At 37.5% G+C, this 23,451-nt stretch overlaps 1 protein-coding gene and 1 long non-coding RNA gene across 3 annotated transcripts; one reads left to right on the forward strand and one right to left on the reverse strand.

Moving 5' to 3' along the window:
* On the forward strand, window positions 1–13,768 carry LOC103622046 (betaine--homocysteine S-methyltransferase 1). The gene is made up of 8 exons (XM_008640939.2): window positions 1–20; window positions 1,134–1,303; window positions 5,153–5,271; window positions 6,424–6,615; window positions 7,213–7,360; window positions 8,242–8,424; window positions 12,055–12,283; window positions 12,767–13,768. The coding sequence occupies exons 1-8, from the start codon at window positions 1–3 to the stop codon at window positions 12,939–12,941; spliced, it is 1,236 nt and encodes a 411-aa protein (XP_008639161.1). The 3' UTR covers window positions 12,942–13,768.
* A 2,622-nt stretch (window positions 13,769–16,390) lies between these two features.
* On the reverse strand, window positions 16,391–19,918 carry LOC108449014. Of its 2 annotated transcripts, XR_001865111.1 has the most exons (3): window positions 19,618–19,918; window positions 17,176–17,557; window positions 16,391–17,039 (listed from the first exon to the last, which is right to left on the reverse strand). It is a non-coding gene; the product is annotated as an uncharacterized LOC108449014 (long non-coding RNA). The 2 variants fall into 2 exon arrangements; XR_001865110.1 differs by having other exon boundaries at window positions 16,391–17,557.
* Between the last annotated feature and the right edge of the window lie 3,533 nt (window positions 19,919–23,451).

Consider the following 23,451-nt stretch of genomic DNA (forward strand, 5'->3'; position numbering starts at 1 on the left):
ATGTCACTGCCTCAGCCAAAGTAGGTGATGCTCTCAGCCAGGCTTTGCAGCCTCCAAGGAGCCTCACACTGCTGTGCTTGGTACTGAAACTGGCACAGCTGGCACAGTGCTCCTTACTGTTGGAAAGGCATACTCTCGTTCTGCCTAATGGATGGTGCTCAGATGTCATAAGCTTTTGTCTTTGCTGGATATATGGCATGAGATAATTGTATTAATGAATAGGAAATTATCAAGAAAGATAATTAGTAAAGTTTGAAGGGTAATTGTTAAAAAAACCTTCCACTCAGCATGAAAATCACCCTCAACTCTATGTCCATAAGGCTTTTCTTTTTCCTACTCCCTCAAATTTCTTCTATTGAAATGCCAATGCCATCAAGAAAACTATGGATGGAAAGTTCAGTCTTACCTTTGATTAATTCTTATCCCGTACCCACACTTTCCTTGCATTAATGCGGAGTTCAAGGCAGAAGCACAGTTAATCACAGGGTGCTGTAAGGTTTCTAACTTGGCACTCTAAAACACTTCAGGGCTGTACAGAACGAACAAGATTTTCTTTCTTTTGTAAATCTGGGTAAGCAAACCCAGGCCTGTGAAAAGACTGTCAGAAAATTCAAGTCAGCTTTCTGAGATGCCTTTTGTTTAGTAGGAAACTGTTGCATGCTTAGTTTTCTGTGATGCCTGTTGTGCCATCTGGTGTCACAAGCTGCTTGTGCTCTGGTAAGGTTCTGTCAAGGTGGCATTGGAAGCTAAAGTGTAGATGAGCTACTAAACAGATCAGTGGTACTAGTGTTTCATTTTAAGAAGTTTCCCATGGATTTTACAGGAGAATTTAAGATGGCATTTTATTTTTATAGGAATGGAACTGGACCATTGACTTAAAGTTCTGGGAACAATATCTCTGGAATACAACATAATTGACTAATGAGAAGTCTTACACATAATATATATGTACATATTAAAACCTTATGCTGCAAAAGAGCACACCTACCATTCTTTAATTAGAATTTCAAGAAGGAAGTTTATTACTTTTTATTACTGTGGCAAAAGTATTTCTGCTAGCTCACAGATATTTATGTCTGCCTTGCAAATACAGAAAGTGGCAACAAAGACAAAGGAAGGCCACCAAACTGAAGAACTGTAATCATTAACCTACCCTCCTGCTTTCTCCAGGGTATTCTAGAACGCTTGGATGCTGGAGAAATTGTGATTGGAGATGGAGGATTTGTCTTTGCTCTTGAAAAGAGGGGATATGTAAAAGCTGGGCCTTGGACTCCTGAAGCAACTGTAGAACACCCAGAAGCAGGTCAGTTCTACTGGGAAATGATACTCCTGTAGTGAATGTAAACATGGTTGGCTAAATAATAAATATATAGGAACTTGCAGTAGGTTTTTAAATACAAATGTCTCTTGACACTGTAGCATTATATTAAGAACAGCCTAAAACCTGCTCATCTTACCCCTTGGACTTGCACTAACACTGGCCAAAAGAAGTTGGCTGGGTAAGAATATGAATAGTGCAAACATCTAGTGATACCTCTTCAGAATGCTCTCTCAGTTTTCAATAACTTGCATCCCAGGGACTTTTTGATGCAGTTGTGGTTATATTTGTGTTTAATAACATTCAGTGGTTTCTCTGTTACGGATTTGTTCAGTCTGTCCTTGAGCTGATCATTTAAAGCTTGTCATTTAAAATATCTCATGAAAAAGAATTCTGCAGTTAAGTATCTGTTTTGTTCTAGTAATTAATTTATCTTTATAAACAAAATTAGTTTTTTTATTAATTCTTTCAGAGAAATGGCAGGTTTTAATAAACATCATAATGGGAGTATTAAATGTTTCTGGCTCCACTGTAAAATGGGGAATTATAAACCTGATAGGAATCTGAAAATTGCAGCAAACATTTAACGGAGTAACTCTCTTAAAGTGGACAGAGAAAAAATGACCAACCATTCTATGCCTTCCAGTGTAGATTATAGTGTTTAGCATAAATAGTGCAGAAGCAGATGGTATTATCCATTTATGTATGCTTCATTACAAGAAAGCATTTGCCCTAGTAATATGATGTGCAGTTAATCCCACAAGCCAATTCAGAATATCCTGGGGGAAAAAATTTCTTTGTTCTAAGTGTTTGCCATTCCAAATTAGTCTTTTTCTTCTATACAGGAGAAGAAGGAAGAGGAGGGAAAGGAGAGCTATCTTAGTTCTCTCTGTTACCTCATTTTGTATACTTTACCTATTTCTTCAGCCTAATCCTTCTTAGCCTTCAAATGTCACTTTTGTGTCACTTAGCATCCCTAATGTAGGGTTATAGGCAGCTTTAGATAATGCAGAGCTCCAGCAAAGGTTTAAGGTTTGATGACCTAATTTGTTGACTCATCTCCCAAAGAGACATTCCATCATCTCTCTTTTTCTTTCCATGTCTACCTTTGTCTGCCCCTGCATGTTCCATCTTACAACTCATAGCACTTGTCCCATGCTCTTTATTTCCCCTTTGCTTGTTATTTTTTTCACCTCAAAAGCCCTTGACATTCTGCACGTCTCTTGTAGGCTATTTATAAATACACCCTTCAGGGTAAATGCGTTCATTTCTTTTTGTGCAGTGGGGCTGTTTTCCCTCCATTACTGCTTTTTGCTCCTGCTTGCTCAAGGGTCATGTTACTTTGAAAGCAGATGTAAAAGAACACAAGGAGCAACTGGCTGAGGCAGCGGGTATAAAAACCATACAACTACCACAGCTTCTTGTCTTTATAAGGAGAGGAAAAGGAAGGAAGTTCTGAGAAGGCAGCAAGTACTAAAAGAAAAAAAAAAAGAGTTTGAGGCCATTAACTGTATTACCAAAGAGAAGATTTGCCAGGCTGATAATTTTAGAAATTAGGAGATCTAAATTTTCTTTCTGAGACAGATCAGGTATTGCTCTGTATTGCTCTGTAGTAAGCCATATGTATGGGTGCTTATTGCCCCTATCTCCTCACAGCTTATGTCTGTGTCTTTTATGAAATGTCCAACTCATGATGGATTTAATTGAAAAATTGGTGTTATACACCTGTCTCCTAAAATGCATCAAATTATTAATAATGTTTTAGCCTCATATGTGAGTATTATCCCCACTTCTCAAATGCTGAAGGAAAACACAGTTTCATTAACATGCTGGAAGTCACACAAGTAAATTACAGAGTGGTTTGGGGTTTTGATAGTGCATAGTGCTGTGAGTTTGATAAAAGCAACAATGTATTCTACTGGTAAAACCTATTTGCCTGAGGTTGAATGAGATTCAGGCTGATACAACACTACTGTTTCCCTCAAAGGCTAACCCATGTCTCCTATTCAAATACTTGGTATTTTGGGGTGTGAAGTTCCTTAATCATACGTGTTAGATTGTATTTCATTTTCCTACTTATATCACCATCCCTGTTCACACAAATCCCAGGCATTTTTCTAGGAATGGTCTACTATCCAAATGTCATAGAGCATTTGTGAAAATATTTGTAGATCTTATTTTCCTTTTCTTATTTCCTGACCAGTTTTCATTAATGCTTCCTCATTCAGGAGGATAAAAATTGCAGAACATTAGAAACATACAGAGACAGCCCTTTTATTTGGGATCAGTAGCCTGTTGCTATGATGTAGGTAAAAGAATACTCCCTGCACTACAAATTTTTGTGAAAATGAAATTTGATCCCAGGAGTTCAGGCAGATTCCATGGTCTTTTTGAGCCATAGCTCTACTATAATCTATGTTCCTGGAAAGATTTTTGTGCCTGCTGGGCAAAGAAGCACTGTGTTAAATCACCTGTGTAGTAAGGAGAGAAGCATTGTGCAGTTACCCACAACTGCAAGTAGAAATTAAATACTGTACCAGTAGAGAAAAGCAAGAGACACTACATTGATCCTTCACTGAAAGCAGACATCTTGCACGTATGCAGGTTGATTCTAGCAACACAAAATGCTACTTGAGCTTCTTTGGTGTAGAAAGCTGTGTTGCAGCATAAGGGAGTACTTTTATTGTCATGACAAACTTGCACATTTTCTTAGTGACACAAAGTGTGTCTGTGGACAAATGAGTTTTGATAAACTAGGATTTCAGGAAAACTTTTATAAACTTCTGCCACAGAAAGTGCTGTGTTATTGTGTGTTTAGGTAATAAGTGTCTTGTGTACAGTACCTAGGGAATAAATTATTCCTGTATTTGCTATAAGCTGCTGAGCATTTCACTCTGTTTTACATGACCAGTAGCATTCCAGAAATTATTGTAATTATTATTCTGTGGGTATATAATAAAATCAATTGACAGTTCCTATTCTGTTCCTGCTGTGGTGATTGCAGTGCACTGCTTACAGCCAGAAAGGCACAACTACCATTACAGAGCCCTTTCCCAAAGCCCTAATGTAAGAAATTTGTCTTTTAAAAGTAATGGTAGCCTTTCCTTTAAAAAGAGTGTTGTCTATGAAGTAAAATCATCATGTGCAGACATACAGAAAGAATTAACTGTCTGATGTGAGTCACTTTTCGGGAGCAACAAATCTTCTAATTAACGGTGTATTTAGCAAAATAGAGCTTTGGTTTTGGCTGACTATGCTCTTTTAAAGTTTTGTCAGGGGAGAAAACTCAAAAATGCAAAATAGAGGAGGCAATGAAACACTGTATTCTTCCATATAAGTATCATCTTGTCCCTAAATTTATTGCCATGATACTGTCTTGTTTTCTTCTTCATAGTATAGAAGCTAAGAAAAGGCAGCTTTTTCATTTGAAAAACCTTTTGTCTGGTGTTCCTTGCTATGCTTTCATGTTCTTTTGTTAGATGTTTGCTATCCCTTCCTAAATCACTATAAAATCTCTATAAAGGTCTATATCAGGGAGATCTGAAGGACTGCAGAAAATAGAGGATAGGCAAGGTGGCAGGCAAAAGTTAATCTGTAGATAAACTAAATGGAAATCTTCAGTCATTCTTAGCAGAGAAGAACTAAGGAGAAAAATTTCTACCTAATGTTTTGAGAGTGAGAAGAAAGAAATTCTATGCAGACTGGGGTGCTGCTTCTAATTTCTCATAATGGGTTTTCTAGTAAACACATTGCCACTTATTTTACAGTAACATTTCATCAATAAACATTGGATTTTAGGATAACACAGTAATAACTTTGTATCTTAATTTGCAGTTCGTCAGCTTCACCGGGAATTCCTCAGAGCTGGAGCCAATGTTCTGCAGACCTTCACCTTTTATGCCAGTGAGGACAAACTGGAGAACAGGGGAAATTATGTAGCTGAGAAAATAAGTGTGAGTAAAACAGTTTTGATGGATATACAAAATAAGTTGATTAATTTCAAAAGGTTTGGCAGAAACATTATCGAGTTTGTCATAAGAGTTTTGGCTATTTTGAGGACCAGAGAATGAGACGATGCAATTACAGAGTTTGGAATAGCAAGAAAGGCAAGGTGATGTGACAAAAAAACCCAAACCAAAACAAAAATCAAAGACAAAATGGGGCAAGGATGAAGAGAGGAAAGAGAATGACCACATAGTATTTTTTCTATATTTTTATCTGAGGAGATGGGTTTACCGGAGTTTTGATACAAAGATTATAGGGAGTACTACATGCACAGAGAGCAAGTAGTGAAAAAACAGAAGTGCTTTAACTTCCAGAGATATGACTCAGCTGCAAAAATGGTGAAGAATCCTAGAGAATGATGAGTGGCTAATGAGAACAAAATGTTTCTTAGAGCCATATATTCATTGAGTAGCAACTAAAAGAATTGGAGCTACACACTGTAGTCAATATTCCCCTTCCCTCATGTGAAGGTAATCTGTTACATCAACAGAAGTACAATGTTGGTGTTTTGTTACCCCCTACACAAAGGAATTTTCGGATGCTGGGCGTGTTTACTAGATGTAGGCCTAAGGTCCAGTGGAATTCCTGGCCAAACATTTTTATATAGTTCCTTTGAGACTAGATGGCTTGGCATTGAGTGGTTTTTCTGGTCTTTATCAGTACACTAAAATACATTTTAAAAAAATATTGTAATTCCCATATATTTTGTTTTCCATCCACAATTTTCAGAATGAAAGTATATGCTTAGGTGTAAATAACTCATTTTCTAAGAGGCAAAGGAAATTCCACTTCACACCAAATACTTGCTTTTTATAGGCTATTGTGTATATATTACAGGTAATATATTTTGTAGTATTTGATAATATGATAACTTAGAGGAGGCAAGAAATTAGTTTCCTTCCTGTTTTTTACTGTTTGAAAGAAACATATCTTCCTAATCAATATTACTTTAAAATCCATTTAATTTTAATTAAATTTAATTTAAATTGTAAAAAAATACAAAAACCATTCTGACTTTTGACTATTTTTGTCCTTATAGTGCTCTGAAATTACATGCATACCTCTGTAAGATAAAACTAACAGAATCTATATTCACACAGTGCCAAAAAGTTAATGAAGCTGCTTGTGACATTGCAAGAGAAGTGGCTAATGAAGGTGATGCTTTAGTGGCTGGAGGAGTCAGTCAAACACCATCTTACTTAAGCTGCAAGGATAAAACAGAGGTTAAAGCAGCCTTTCGACAGCAACTGGATGTCTTTATGAAGAAGAACGTGGACTTTCTAATTGCAGAGGTAAATTTGTAAAAATAAGCACATGCCTTCAACTGGCACACTGTTAACTTTGAAGATGTTTCTTTAGGGTCTATAACTACATGTTGCTACCTCCTTTAAAATTTTCTGCTGTGCTTGTATCCCAGTGGTATCAGATATTTTTCTAGATGTACACCAACATCTACAGGTACTCTAGAATAGGACTTTGAAACTTCAATTTCTACCTCAGTCAAGTAAAATTCTGTGCTGATACAAAGAAGAAATGTAAATGGGATCTTGACTAATCCCTATTTCTTCCCATATGTGGAAAGCAACCTAAGATGACTTCTCTAGTTGACAATAGTTCTTCAGTTAATCCTTGATTAACCTCCGGTATGGGCATTCTTATTCTGAAACAAAAGTATCATTATTTTTAATTTATTTTTATTCACTTTTAGAAATCCTTTTTAAATTGTGTGGCCAGTAAATTCAATTGAATTATGTTAGTATAAAGAAAAGAATATGTTAGTATTCAGAAAAGAATAAAATTATTGTATTGATGGTGGATTTGGGGTCTGGATTTATATTTTTATATTTCGTTGCTGAGAAACAAAATAGCCTAGTTTTAATTTCTTTCAGTATTTTGAACATGTTGAAGAGGCTGTCTGGGCAGTTGAAGTTCTAAAAGAATCTGGAAAGCCAGTTGCAGCTACGATGTGCATTGGTCCAGAAGGAGACATGCATGGAGTGTCCCCTGGACAATGTGCTGTCCAGCTGGTAAAGGCTGGTAAGAATCTGCTTTAATGTGTCCTTTAAAAGTATGGAACAAAGTAAAGTCCTTAATCATTGAAATAAATAGATGTATATCTCAAGGAGGTAGCTTCCCAGTCATATCTGATGAGTTTTAACTCTGTAGAAAAGTTTTTATATGTACTTTACTAGTAAAAATTATGTGGAAATATAGCTATGAGATCCTTGATAACCAGTATGCAATGGGTGGGAGCAATAGCCAGACACAACTGATACTGAATACAGCAAAATCCTAAACCTACTCAAATTTCATTACAGACCTGTCCCCAAATTCTAGAATCACAAGCACAAAGCCACCTTTGATTCTCTGCTTATGTTTTTCTGAAGTGTTTTTGCACACAGTTCAAGCTCAGGATGAGAGAATTAAGAGGGTGAAAAAATTAATAATTTTGCCTAAAAAAGGCTATTTTCTACAGGACAAGGGGAAGGGCAGAAGAAATTAATCAAGGGCATGATGAGTGAAGGTACACGGGTTTACGTATCTATTCCGAACTTCTCTTTTCCTTTTTGAGTTACAGTTGAAATCCAAAGGTAGAACTTGTGTTAAGAACCTGCTACTTATTTGCGTGTGTGACTATACATAATCAGACTTCACTGATTAAACACTGGTAAGAAAAAACATCTGTAAGAGGGTAGAAGATGTGATTCATCATTAGGAAGGTAAAGAAGGGTGCAGCTGAGATGTAAATGGAATGATCAACCTCAGGAGGTTGTGTGTGCCTGGCTCTAGCACAGCTGCCTTGTTTTCATAACACTGATGTAAAGATGGACAGCACTGCTTCTAGAGTGCTGTTGCTAAGTACTTTCATCTCCCACTTCCTGGGGAGCTGTGACTTGAAGTTACTTTCCTCCTCCTAGGTGCTTCTATAGTTGGAGTCAACTGCCATTTTGATCCAGAAACTTCTCTTGAAACTGTGAGGCTGATGAAAGAGGGCTTGCAGGCTGCTAAACTGAAAGCCCACCTGATGTCCCAGCCACTTGCTTTCCATACACCTGATTGTGGAAAGCAGGGCTTTATTGATCTTCCGGAATTTCCCTTTGGTAAGACAAGAGTATCTTTTTTGTTGGTGGTGGTTGGTTGGTTTTGTTTTCTTGATTGTTCCTGGCTTTTTTTTCCCCCCAGATTATAGTACAGCTGGAACTGCAAGGTGTCCTTTTATTCAGTATGATGAGTCCTAGTTATCCTGTCTGGCATTTTCCAGACAGGTTAAAATATAATATTGGAGTAAAGATCATCCACATAGTGAGAATACTTCGGTAGTATCAGAGCATGTGACTCAATGTGTAATTATGATGAAAAGACTTAAAATTCCACAACCTAAATTTATTTTTAAAATGTTCTTTCTCATGCTATAGAACCTTGTTCAGGACAGCTGTAAACAGCCCAAAGAACAGCAGCAAAAGTACTGAAAAACCACCATTATTCTGGGTTGTGACATCTATCCCACAAGGCCTATGCTTACCCATGTAAGGATTTAATGTACAATGCAGTACAATGGATATAGGAACATTATTACTGCACTCATAGTAGTTCAGTATTGTAAGTGTGGCTGTCTAATGTACATGAGATTAGAGAGAAAGCAGAAAGGGGACTTTAACATTGCTAACAAATTAGCAGTTTGGAGAAGAAGTCTATCACATGTATGCTCAGGGGAAACTACAAAAACTGAAAGATTCAGCCATTTAATATGTATATAAGGCTTCTCTATTTAGTGCTTATTTTCACGTGAGAGGTAAAGGATCCCTTTAACATAAGGGCAAAATCAGCTTAAACATTTTAAGGCTGATTAGAAAATTCTTTCATTTTCAGATATCATACACCCTTCTTTTCAAGATCAGAATAAATGGTATTAAAACATTCACAATTTGAATTTGCAGCAAAAAAATTGTGAAGTATATGTGATTTTCAGGAAGCTTGTTGTTTTCCTTTAGATTCCTCTCTTTACATAAATGAAGGAAAGAGAATAAAGAATAAGCCTGAGGCATTCATTAAATGGTAATAAGACGTCTGAGTCCTGGAAATATCTGATGTTTAAAAATGTTAGGAACTCATTTATCCTATTCATTCCTTCATATAGCTCCTCTGATTGCAAGCAGAAAAAAAAGAAATCAAACAGATGCAGTAGGCAATCAAGTGAATGGAAGGATTCACTCTTTAGTTTGTTATGGTTCTTGGCTTGTGTGCTATAAGCAATCTGTATGACATCTCAGTATTCAGAATGGCCATGAATAATTAATTGGTGAAGTCTGGCTCTGTGAGTGTTTTCAAAACCCAGAAGCACCAATCGATTGCTTGACAGCAGATAATCTATTTGGTAAATCATTGTTAAACTGACCAAATTACTCCATTTTCATGAAGGCAATAACAAAAGAGATATTTAGGTATCTGAAGAGTACATAAACTCTGTGTAGGGCAACAAGATCTAAGTTTTTGGGAAAGTGTTAGGTGTGTTGTATTGACAAACTCCAGCATCTAGATGGCAGAAGTATTTATTTTTCTATGTGTTCTCTTCTGTGTTATTGCAATTTCTCTGAAATGTCACCAGTTAAATAAGGACAATATTTTAGAAAGAAATGTCCTGGTCAGTGAGAGCATACTTAACTATCTCAAAAGCAGATATATCGAGGGGGCAAATCTAGGAGCAGGTTACAATTCTTCTCATCAAAAACTGTTAACTTAGAGATATTTCATTCTGAATAAAGCCAAGAAAAAAAGCCAAGTTGCACTGACAGACATGGAAAATAAAATGTTAGTTGGTTTTGGGAAGGTGTCTCTCCACTTCAGAGACAAGGATGTTGTGTGGGACAGTATCAAATGCTTTGCAGAAGTCCAGGAAGGTAGTAACAGCAGTTGATCTTCCCTTCTCCACCAATGCTGTAATCCCCTCATAGGAGGCCGCCAAATTTTTAGGCAGGATTTGCCCTCAGTAACGCCATGTTGGCTGCTACCAATCACATCCTTATTTTCTGTGTGCCTTAGCACAGTTTCCAGGGGATTTGATCCATGGTTTTTCTGGGCATTTTAAGACTGACTGGTCTGTATTTCTCTGGCTTTTCCTTTTTTGCCTTTTTTAGAGTATGGGTTATGCTTTCCCTTCTCCAGTCACTGGGAACTTCACTGGACTTTCACAAGTTTTCAGATATGATGGACAGGGGCTTAGCCACTTCATCTGCCATCGGATGAATTCATTCATCAGGTCACATGATTGTGACAGGGAGATGGAGAAGACAGGGAAACAATTTATACTGTTCCCCTGAACAGAGTTGCTTGTACAGGTCTAAGTTGAGTGCACAATGATGCATTCTTACTGTTGATAATTTGCATAAATTTTGCATTAGCTTTTTAATGATATATGGAAGAAAGGAAATAATGAATTTGTGCTTCTGGTGCTTTCTGTCATATCTGCAGCACTGTACAAAAGCTTGTTTTTATTTGAACAGCTTTCTAAAACGCTTAATCTAAGTTTTCCATGCAATATTAGTCCACCTACTTTTCCTTTGTCCTGTCTTTCCCTCTGACACCGATAATTTTCTGTTTAAGAATATTTAATTGTCTTCCTTCTGCTTTTTAATTTTTGATCCTGTTTCTTAACTACACAATGGACTTACAGTATATCTGCTTTGTATCAACTTCTTGCATGTTAGGCATTTTTGGGACAGAACATAGTAACATTCTTCAATCCTACTTCATCTTCGTGTTGCTGGAGCCTTACTACCTCAAACACAGCTGCTTTGCCCAGCAGTGTTCAGTGTACAGACATGATGCTGCACTTGCCTGATAATCATGCTGGTTCATGTCCTTCAGATGTGCATGTGCATTAAGAAGTGGGAAGATTTTTATTCTTTTATTTCTGTATTTTTATTTCTTAAAGTTTCTTCTTCAGTCCCTGTTCTTTTCTTTCCAGTTATGCCACTCTTGTGCCTCCAGCTCTTTGAGGTGTGCTTTTCTTTGCTGTTTACACTTCCTATTCCTTTTCTTCCACAAGTCTACTCTCTCAGCTCTTGTTACTCCATCACAATGCTCAACACAACCTGCAGCAGAGAGAAGAGTTCAAAATAAAGATTGCATTCTAACTTAACCTACACACAGAACTTTCCACAAGGAATGAGGTGGTTTGAGGCAGCAAGCTGCTCATGACTGGAATTATGACTAAGGGATGGACTAAGAAATAGCTAAAGATCCCAGCTGAAACAACTGGCTGCCAGTGTCTGATCATAGACAAAAAGTGTAATAAGCATTTCTGGCGAATAATGAGCAGGATTATTCCTCTGCAGGTAGGCTGATACCTTCTCCTATCACAGATTAGTGTGTGGTAATCAGATTTCCCAGGTATTTATTGTTTATTAGGAAATACAGCCATAACATTGAAAGTATTCCAATTCTTCAGCTAAGAACTCTGGCAGAATGGAAAGCATGTGGTCAGCCTTAGAAGATACTAGGTGCTGTTTTGCAAAGCCAACAGTGCTTACCAGCACTGCAGAACCTGAAAGCTAGCCTTGTGAAAGTTTGAATCCCTAATCCTAGGTCAGTCAGTTCAAACACGTACATCTACACCTACAACCACTTTTGCAAACAGTGTGCAAGTGTTTCAACAACATGATTTCTTACTAAAAAATGGATAAAAATGGAATGGACCGTGGTGGAAACTTAAGATACTAATGTCTTTGCAGGTCTGGAGCCAAGAATTGTAACCAGATGGGACATTCAGAAATATGCAAGAAAGGCCTATGACTTAGGAATTCGTTACATTGGAGGCTGCTGTGGATTTGAGCCATATCATATTCGAGCGATAGCTGAGGAGTTGGCTCCTGAAAGGGGATTTTTGCCGGAAGCTTCTGAGAAACATGGTAGCTGGGGTGATAACCTGAGCATGCATACCAAACCCTGGGTCAGAGCAAGGTACGTATATCTGACCTGGAAACCAGCACACCTTTTGCAAAGGCTTACAATGCTCCACAGAGCACACGCTTAGCTGATGTGGGCATCTAAATATCACTGTAAACATTCTATGTTTACAATGATGTGGTTTATTTTTAATAATTTCAAAGAATTAAAGCTGACCTAGGAGCAGGGAAAAGGGTGAAGGAGAAGTAGAGGATCTGTGAATGTAATTCATGAAAATGAAAAGGAAAAACTGACAGAGTATTGTAAACCAGTTTGTGGCTGGCTTACAGTATTCCTTTCAAAAGTGGAAAGATACTTTTAAAGATACTTTTAAAGCATGTAGTATTTAATTGCATATTTTCATTCATACTTCTGTATCTATGTATAATGTCAATCTTTACAAGTTAGATGACCCTTTGCAATTGTTATTTAAGCCACATTTCCTTCAATATTTTGAGGTGCTGGAAAAAAACCCTGAATTTTTATTTCTTTATTTAGGGCAAGAAAAGAATACTGGGAGAATCTGAAGCCTGCTTCAGGCAGGCCATATTGTCCTTCCATGTCAAAGCCAGATGGCTGGGGAGTGACCAAAGGAGCCAAGGAGCTGATGCAACAGAAAGAAGCAACAACTGAACAACAGTTGAAGGAGCTTTTCCAGAAAAAGAAGTTCTAATCAATTGTGCAATTGTGTAAATCTTACAATGATTTATCTACTGACCATCTCATGCTTCAGAAAATCTGTGAAGATGAGTACTGTGTTGATTTATCAGTTAAAATGTAGTGAAAGAGACAAAATGCAGAAAGAATGTGATTACATAGTAAATATGTCTTACTTTGACAATAAAATCTTTCTCTAGACAAATAGTTTAAACAATACACAGTCAAAAGTAATTTTGAATTCTCATAATAATTGAGCTTCTGGTTAGCTAGGTGCCATTAATTGGGTAGACAACAGAAATACTTGGAAAGTCATAATTGGCTCAACCCACCTGTGAAAAAAGAAAAAGCTATCTATAAATACAGTGTCAATGGACTTCAACTTCCAAGTCTGTTTTCAGTTTGGTATTACAGGAGCTTTCTCAGACATCCAGATTTATTGAGAACTAGTGCAGGAACACACAAGCCACCAATTATTTGTAGTCACTTTCTTGGTTTCAAGAGAATAAAAGTAAACTGAAAAATACATCTTGCAGTTGCAATCAAACCATAAGGAAAATGAGATCTTGCAGGAATGTCTTATATGCGGGGGGAAAGGTTCAGAGAACTTTTAGAAAAGAAAAATGGCAGGTAGGTAACTCAGTTTTTGTCTTAAGGTACCATGTACAGAAGATTTACTCTTCTGGAGACTGAAAGGCTTAAGAAATTACTCTGCAATTAAAAAAAAAAGTCAAATAAATTAAAAATAATATAACGAAATATTATTGTATTATCTTCACACCTTAAATCATAAGACCTCAAAAAGAATTATTGTACCCCAGTAAAAAGCCAATTTTCAAATGATGCAGCTGATTTCTGGAAATCTCTTTTTAATTACTTGGTTATCTTAAAATAGCAAAAAAACAGGTTTCTAAGATATAACTCCTGTTTAAAAGAGTAGTACAACATGCCTTTTTTTTTTTTTTAAGCTGATTGATTCACTCTACAATCTTAGCTTTAATAAATAAAAAACTCTGTTAGGAAATAGATCAATCCATTCAAGTTAAGAAAACCCATGGAATTTGTACACTGATTTGTTGAGAAGGGTTTTCATAGGAAAACACTATATTGGAACTTATAAAGGACACATTTCCATCATTTATTTTTGTGAAATACTACACAACTTAGATTTCTCTCTAGAATGAATTTCCACCCATCCTACATTAAGTAAACTACCTTTATGAAAATCTCATTCTCACAGTTAGTGTTGAAAGATTTAGTTTGACTACTTTTTATGTATACGCCTATTTCCTCATTTCTATCCATGTTGGTATTCTGCAGTTCAGGAAACAAATATGCAAAACTTCAACGGGAAACTTCAGGTATCCTTTTCAGACTGTTATTGGCAGACAGGTATAAGCCTTCCTTCCCTAGGCTTATACCATATTAAAATACTTGCTAGCTAGAAATTTTGCCTGAAAGCCAAAAGTAGACAAATCAAGATAGTAGATATTTTAAAATGCAGATTATTTGGAAAGCATCCATGTAAGTATGCTTTATGTGCTTTATAAACTCCTTTGCTTCCTAAATGCTTTTCAACATTACCTCTGTAGAGAGTGGAATATTGCAAAATCTGTAAAACAGGAAGAGCAGATCTTTGATGATCACCAAAATGCATGTAGCATTAAGAACATACACGATTAGGTGGCTTAAAACACAGGCTACAACTGGAAAAGAAGTGTTTTGAACAATCATTACCTGTTTAGGGACTTCTTGTGGCATAGAATGCAGCTTGACCATCATACACTAACTATATAATATATAAGTAGCTGGGCTGATTTTTTGGAAACCGTCATAATGTGCAAAAATTTGTATTGAAATGGATTACTTCACAGCACAGAATACTGAAGAACCTGGTATTTATGAAGATATTATTTTGAATTTTTGATACCCAGTTTGAAAAAGATTAATTTTAACACACTATGATGAGAAATATTTAAAGGCCGTTTGAAGACACGGAAAATGAGAGCTGGCCAAAGGTGGGTGAAACAAACATTCCCTGTTTTATTCATATCACAGGCTGGGCTTATAAAGGAATTGCCAGTGGGCTGACAACAAGTTCAGGGTGCTTTATTGATCACTAAAGAACCCAAATCTATCAAAAAAACCCAACCCCTCCAAAAAAATCCAACACTCCCTGCCTCAAAAAAACCCCAAACCCCCAAAAACACCAACCAGCAAAGCCAACCAAGCTACCAAGCTTTCTTTCCCATTTCTTTCAGTGTAACCTCTTAGGCATAAGGAAACTGTTAGACTTTCTTAGGTTTCTAATGGTTAATTACATGACTTGTTAAGGAAATAACAGGCCAACAGCACAGTCCTAGGAAATTTGTTTCCCTGGAAAGCCTGTCTGAAAACTTAGATAGGAAATGAAAGGTGCTTTAGAAGGCTAGCTCCTGTATTTAGTACCCTAAGGATCATTTATTTGTAGGAGAGGGTGTTTGCTTAACCTTGTTTGGAAATACATCTAATGATGTAGCTTCCATGACAATGCCAGGTTAGTTCAATGTCTACAATCACAGAAACACAAAATATTTGTGGTTGGAAGGGATCCACAAGGACCAGGTCTGGTTACTTCACTCTTAACCAAATTTTCCTAATTTGAATATTCCTTGATGGAATTTATTCCTTTCTGTTGTTGTTGTTTTGTTATTTTTCTCAATTATTTCTTTACAGCTCATTAGAGACATGAATAATTTCTTCCCTTCCTAAAGTCTGTTAAACATTTGAAGATTTACATACATTGTTTTTCTCTCAGTTGAACAGACCCTGTTCATTCATTCTTCTGAGTCTGTGATTAATCATATACCCAGAAATCACATCCATCAGATTTTTATCCAGAGTTTCCTATCTCTTATGTTTTTTTACCTGTGGGCAGAAGTGAAGTGACCTGGACCTTGGAAGTTCAGATCCAGAAGTGATGATCCAAAGTCTTTACCTTTTCTATAATCTAAAGAATAAATCTTACTCATGACGCTGAATGCCAGGACAAGAGGGACCTGAACAGACTATAAACTTCAGAAACTACTAGCTATCTACACATGAGGAGATGGCTACATATTTAGTCAGCTCTGAAGCTTCCAACCTCATGCAAAAAAAAGGCCTAAAAACCTGCTGTGTAATGGTCAGGTGTTGGTCCGATTTGTCTGTAAACCAAATGCAAGGAGGGTATTGTAAAGAAGGAAATTTGGGATTAAGTAACAAACCCCACAGTTTTTTGCAGAAAATACAGCTTTTTTTCCCCCTGTTCTTTTGAAAAGAAAGTTTTTAAGAATCCTACTAAATCTGACATCTTCAGGTACCACAAATTTCTTCCTAAAGCAAATTTGTGGCTCTGCCTTATCTTTCATGTGTATTCACAAATGCAGTGGCAGGTTCAGTGACATTTTTAAAATGTAAACAACGAAAAAAGTGGATTCATGTATCTGCTCCATTGACTTCATAAAATATTGAACATAATCTAATTTAATCCTGCAGTGAATTAAGTATAGACACCATTGAAACAGGATGGGCAGAATATTGTGGTGAAATACATTATTTCAGCAGCTTGCTTTATTATAAAGTTCTTCATTACCTTTTTCTTATGTTCCACTTTATTGATACAAATGGTATTTGACATACAGTTTATGAAATCATGATACTAAATTTTGTCAATGGTGTATACTTCTTCATGTACAACTTCTGGGACAGACAGCAATCAATTATATCCCAACACTAGGAATCTGAAGATGGACTTATATATGGACCATATATTTTGGTCAGCTTCACCTCAGAGCTTCTATGTCTAGCAAAGTTGTATACCTGAAAAGAAAAACAAATTTGGGTAATAGGACTTGATGCAATCAGAGTGGAGAGTATGAATTTCAAAGCAGATTGAGAAATGTATGTTTGGAATAGGGAGAAGTGTGGCTTACCTCACAACTAACAAAGCAACAGCAAACATGCATCAATCAAACTAAGATTTACAAGCATTACCAGTTGTCACTGGCTGGTTCAAGAGTGTTTTGTAGCAGTCATTTGCAAACATTTGCATGTTATTGTTTCTATGCAATTGAAGAAAGAGATCCAGTGGCATCTGTAACACGGGAAAGAAGTTCCATGATCCGTTTTTATTTATAATCTGTCAATCAATCAATCAATCAAACAAACAAACAATAGGTCAGTTCCACCCAAGGAAAAAAAAAAAAAAACCAAGAGTAAAAAGACTCTACCATTCTTAAGGTCAAGCAGCAGTGTTTTTCTGCCCCGTGCAGGAAAGTTTGCATGCTCTTTTCAATTATGTCAGCTGGTATGCTGGAAGATCCCGCTGGCTCTTCCTACAAAGGTTTTTGCAAAAAAGCACTTCACAGGAGCATCACAGTATTACAGATCCATGGAAAATCACAGATGTGTCCTATGAAGGCAAAGGCTTTTTAAAAAAATCATGCTTCCCGGCACATAATTTTTTCTCAGATTTTTTCTCTATGACGGAATCTCAGGAAATCGCACATCACAAGCACAGGCCTGAAGCAGCCTGTGCGAACACTGCCTCCAAGTGGCTCTGTGCACGGCAACAGGACTCGGGAAGGAGGGCCCTCGAATGGCTTCCCAGATCTGCATATAGGGACAGAAATCAGTAGAGCTGTTAATTCCGATTTAACTTCAGAACAGGCTTAATTACACCTGTATTTTCGACTTAACAAGGAAGTGTCTTCTTTACAAGAACTGTAAAAGCTAATTAAGTCTCCAATTGCGCAACATTTTAGTCTTATTTTACTTCCTCAGTAAAAGGACTTACTGGACTAAAGTTTTTCCTTGAAAACAGCTAGGTCCGCTCTCATCTTAAAAAAAATCAAATGGCATACAATGTAGATAAGCATTTTAAAGTATAGAGAATGGCACAAAAGACAGAAAAGTTGAAACAGGGACAGGACAGAGGCAAAGAGGCACTGTGTGCAATACTAAATGATGTACAGCACTGCATCCACCACGTGACCAGGCAGAATTTAGATCTGATAGTCATGAAGAGCCACATCCTCTATAGCCACTGCTTTCTGCAAGGGTAGACCTTGAAAGGTTTCTCTCTGGTATGTTGGCAAGACTGCCCCGTAAGTGAACAGCAAATTGAGGCTAAATTCTTTAAACATTCTACTGCCTTTCCTAATGCTTCTATGCATATGAGAATTCTTCTCTCAGACAAATCATTGCTATTCCACCCTACTTTCATAGTGCTACACCTATGTTTAATGTGACTGGTTCTGCTGGTTCTGCTAGGCAGACAGGACTCTTAGAGATAATTAGTATTTGCACCATTGACCTGAAAGAAAATTTGCTGGGTTTTTTTTCAGACTTGAAGCTGTACATGCTCCATTCAGTTCACAGTGATACCACGGCACAAAGGGGCACAAACAGGCTTACCTGTTTTGCCTAGGAATGAAGCAATCCTTGTGTGTCATAATGATACACCTGACTCTTACCCATCAGCTTCTTCCCACATGTGGGAATATAAAACATTGCAAAGGTGTGAGAGCATGGCCAGGACAGCCCATACTCCAGTTACCTTTGGCTACAAAATTAAAATAGCTTATCAGTTTCGTCACATTAGCCTATGGAAGAACGGTTGCACAGGAGTACGAAAGTAAAGAATTAGATCAAAGAATCTCTTCATGCTTTACATTTATGCTTGACAGAATTGTTACAAACTGCCCAAGGTGTCACAGTGTAGCAACTCAGACTTTTGATTTTTACTTGTAATTTTTACCAGAATACTTAGATTAGCATGCCCTGACATATTACTGAAAAGCTGAGGAATTCATCCTCAGCTGAGGACAGAAAGGACATAGGAGTATGTCCAAATAGTAATTGCTAGCATGCAGAAAATCATTTGGCTGTAAAAGGATTTGGCCCTTGGTTCAAACCTTCATGCATAAGCTATGAAGAAGTCCTCTGCAAATGTGATTAGCTATTCTGTTCTCACTAATATATGCAGAAAAAATCATGGATCTAAATCACTATTCCCTTGGGTTATTAACAATTGGGCAGATCACACAGGTGAGCATCCAATGCTGACAGACCAAAGTGCTTCACTCCAGACCTCTGGGCTGGTGCGAACCCCTGTAGCACATCCGGGTAGCGAGGATCAAAGCCAACAGACAGTCACATAAGGTAGATAGCTATGGCAGAGGTACTAGGAGTAAGAATGGACTGCATTCACTACTGTCTTTCCTGTTCATGGCACAGCCTAATAGTCTGACTAGAACAGGATCTGTTTTAGTAGGGTGTCTGGTTAGTTACAGAGATTTCTGAGTAACACAGCCTACTCCATTAGTCAGCTCGTAATAAATCTAACTAATAAATCAATGCTCTTCTCATTCTTTTGTCCTAATATCCTGGCCTCATTTCTAAAAGTAGTGCCTAAATGTGTGTTGGGCATGTGACAGACTTACTCATTAATGCAATCTTAGAGGCACACTACAGCCATAAATGGGGCTTTCCAGACACATCTCATAGGACATTCTTCAGGTTTTTTCTACTCATGGAGAAAAAATACATCAAGATTCCATAAACAAGCAAAATCACATTCATTTACAGGAGCACACAGTGAAACTTTGGTTAAAACTTTCAGTGATCTGATGCATGGAATTCATTAAAATAATCAAAAGTATAATACTCACAGCTCCAGATTTCCTTACACATGAAAGCCCATTTCCACGTGAAAAAACCTGCTGCCCCTCAGCGGTTTCTAAAGAAACAACAGAACAACGTCATTGAACATGCAGAACAAGAAGAACCTGCTTAGAATCTGCTCCTTTTGGTTAAGAATAAATTAACATTTAGTTATTATAGTTAACTATTTGGTTAATACTAAAGAACAGTCTGATGCCAAAGAATAGTTTGTAAACAGTGTCTTGATGATAATGCCAGTTTGTTCTGCCTATTTCACGAGCTAACAAGCACCTCCTTCCATCCAAACAATGTCTGTTGTAATTCCTGCGTGACGATCAACTTTGAGTTAGATGTTAGCTGTAAGTCACAGTAGATCTGGGAAATGCCAAGAGGAGAGATGCTACAGTAGAGAAATTTTGCATTTCAGAAAACTGGCCTTGGTGTTTAGAAGCACTCAGTGTTGGCAACTATGGATTAGATCAATGTGACCCAGCAGTTTGCATGACCCAAAAAAAATTGTTCATTGAGCAAAGAAAATAAGACTGGGATTCATCATCTGAAATAACAACTAGTCTCTACAAACACTAATAGCATGAATAAACAACAAGGATGTAGCAGAAGGCTGCGGTAATAAAAATGCAATTCATCTGAAGAAGCTTATAGAATTAGATTACATTTATATAACCTTCCTTCTTGAAGTATCTCAGTGATTCATATTTTTTAAAGTCTTTAATTTTACAGGAACCCAGTGAAGTAGAAAAATACTGACCACCTATTTTACATCTGGGAGGCCAAAGCAAAACAATGAACAGGGGCAACATTCACACTGGCTCATGTAAGTTTACTTCACTATCATAAATACTTTGTCCACTGGTGCCTCTGGAAGCTGGGTCTTCCAGTTATGTATAAATAGTGCTCTGAATTGCTGAGTGGCACACTCTTAAAGCTAGATGCCACAGCAGTTTCAAAACCAAAGGTTTGTACTGACAGCAAGTGGTCTGACAATCGCCCTAAAGAGCTTGTCCATGGTCACGCTGAGTTTGAAGCAGAACAGAAAGTTGTCATTGGATGCTTCCCAAGTCCTGCAGGTCAGGTAGGAAAAATCTGGGGAAAGTAGGATTTCTGAAAGTAATCCTTTAATGTAATGGCTGTTTAGGCAAGTCACAGGAAAGCAGACTGCCCTTACCTAGCTTCATCATGTCCTGTACACACTTCTGGCAGATGTTCACAAACCCACCTTGCCCTAGGATCCCTTTTTCCCAAGAGCCACTTAGACCCCTCTGCTCTCTGTGATGTTTTTTTTTTTCTTCTATTTAAGAGACCAAGAGCTTAATTTTCAATTCAAGTGAAGATGATTATAATTGATGTGAATTATACAAAGCCTTTGTTGCATTTTCCATTCTGGCACATTCAAAGCCTTGGATCTGAAACACCACTCCATATTGCTGTTCCAGGCCTGAATCTGCAGAGCAATCCCATTTCTAGTTTCAGAAATCTTTGTCTGGTTGATCATATTAGTAATTATGATTAATATGAATATAAGTCACTACATTTAAATTTGAGTCAGTGGATGAACACCATCAGATGAAACTGTCCTTTAGTAAGTCCTTTGCAATCCATAAATAACTCTGATGAGAGCATAACAAAGGCCCTTTGTGTTATTGCACAGTGGAGCCAAAAATGTTCTTGAAGCAAAGTTTGCTTTCAATATAATTACATACAGCTCATACATAAAACGGCTTGTTGTGCTGAAGCCAAAAGTGCAGTCCTTTAGATGCTATGAACATCCTCATCTATATAAACAATAGAGACAAATGGATGGCAAGATCATTTATATTTCACAGGTTCTTTTTATTCTGTTTGATATATTACTTCTTGTCTGAGGACACAGTCCTGCAAGAATCTTACTGCTGGCACAAATACCTGCCTGTACTAACAGCCTTGAAGCACTGGGAGTTCAGTAAGTGAATTCAGGGCCGTTCTGCTATCTTTTACAGTAGTGCCTGTTACTGATCCTGACTGAAGACTTAAAAATCTTCAGAAAATGTAGCAAATATATTTTAAAACTGCAGAAACAGTTGAAAAGAAGTACCTAGGGGTTTTTTTAATATTGTGTATCCTAAGGTGCATTCAAACTTTCCAATCAAAGTTAGATGGCTTAGATTTTATTTTAGGAAACTGAATATGTTCTAAGCCATCTCTATCAGCTAAAGCACCCTATCAGGATGGTTCATTTTAAGACTCTTGCACAATTAAATAATCATTCTGAAGTTGGCATGATGGAAACAATTTTGGATCCCCCAAGTCTGGCGGGAGAACCAGACAATACTCCCTACAAGGAAGTACCATAATTCAGCCAGGAAATTTTTTTCCTTAGTCATTTGTCCTCACATCCCTGCATCCTTCTGTTCCACACTATAATGACTACAGAGCCAATGCCAACAATATCCTAATTCTACATTGAGTTCACTCATGTATTTCAGCATTTAATCTTTCTTTTTGAGAGCACTAGTGGAAAACAAATTAAGATAATCCACAGTGCTGTCTCATTCCTCATTAGCATGTGTTTCTCTGCCATTGCAACATCTGGGTTTGTATGGTTCCAGGAAGAATCACTTTTTACAGAAAAAATTGTCCCTGTATAGAAATTTATAGTCAGTAAAGGGCTGCTATAGTGACCCCTCCCATCTTCAGATGCGATGGCTATGCCACAGTGAGAGGTGGAACAGGCCGAAGGACAGAGGTAGCTGGAATTCTTCATATAAATGCCACTCTTCTCTACTGGGGACAGGTCAAAACTCTGAAGGCCTTAGATCAACATAGCCAAGATCTGTACATAGCACAGTTCATTTTGCAAAATATGAACCAGATGCCACCATTGGAAAATTTTTCTTACTGTTAGAAAAAAATCTCTTTCCATCTTAGTTTCTGAGGAGTTCTTTTTCCAAGAGGCAAAAGACAGCTCCGACCCTGACCCAACCTACACAATAGGAGCAGTATGTAGCTAATATTCCCACCAAGAGAATCACATCATCAGAGAGCGACAGTACTCTGAGTTTTCTTTCACTTTCTTGCACTACTCCGGGAAAGAAAAGTATTCTTACAAGTATGCTACTTTACTGTGACATAGCCTGGCACCTCACCAGGGTGGAGCTAGTGCTCGAGCACCACCTCTGTTGGAGAAGCAGCTTGTAATAGAAAGCACTGACTCTACAGGAATGCTGCAGTACATTATAGTAGTAGCTTTTCCCCCTCCACTGCTTCACTTGCATCTGCTCACACTTCATACTCTACTCACTCTACTGGTAGTAAGAACTGGGAGCAACAAAGGCAATCCAAAATGCATTTGCATTTCCCACACACAAATAGATCAGACTAGTCTTGTCCAAAATAACAATCTAGATAAACACAGCCTGGAAATCACAGAATCATGTAGGTTGGAAAAGACCCTTAAGATCATTGAGTCCAACTGTTAATCCAGCACTGCCCAAGCCCACCATTAAACCATGTCCCTAAGTACCACATCTACACATCTTCCAAAGACCTCCAGGGATGGTCACTCAGCCACTTCCCTGGGCAGCCTGTTCCAATGCTTGACAGCCCTGTCAATGAAGAAACTTTTTCTTAATATCCATCTAAACTTCGTATCATCATGTTGTCACATCAACAATGACAACACAGAACTGTGACACAGGGCATAAAATAAATCCCTCACTGCCTCAGAGGTTTCTGGCTTTGATAAAAATAAACAAAACTCTAGAATACATTTTTCAGTGGCACTCAAAGACAGAACCTAGAAAGAAACAAGATAAAAGAATATATATTACCTAGGAATATCTGAC

Source organism: Corvus brachyrhynchos, unplaced genomic scaffold, assembly GCF_000691975.1.
Source record: "Corvus brachyrhynchos isolate BGI_N302 unplaced genomic scaffold, ASM69197v1 scaffold8, whole genome shotgun sequence".
Lineage (NCBI taxonomy): Eukaryota > Metazoa > Chordata > Aves > Passeriformes > Corvidae > Corvus > Corvus brachyrhynchos.

What these genes read in the sequence shown, in the direction of transcription:
- LOC103622046 (XM_008640939.2), top strand. Translation starts at nt 1, where the DNA reads ATGTCACTGCCTCAGCCAAA. An exon ending in ATGTCACTGCCTCAGCCAAA is followed by an intron (nt 21 to 1,133) that starts GTAGGTGATGCT and finishes ACCAAACTGAAG; the next exon opens with AACTGTAATCATTAACCTAC. An exon ending in TGTCCAGCTGGTAAAGGCTG is followed by an intron (nt 7,361 to 8,241) that starts GTAAGAATCTGC and finishes TCCTCCTCCTAG; the next exon opens with GTGCTTCTATAGTTGGAGTC.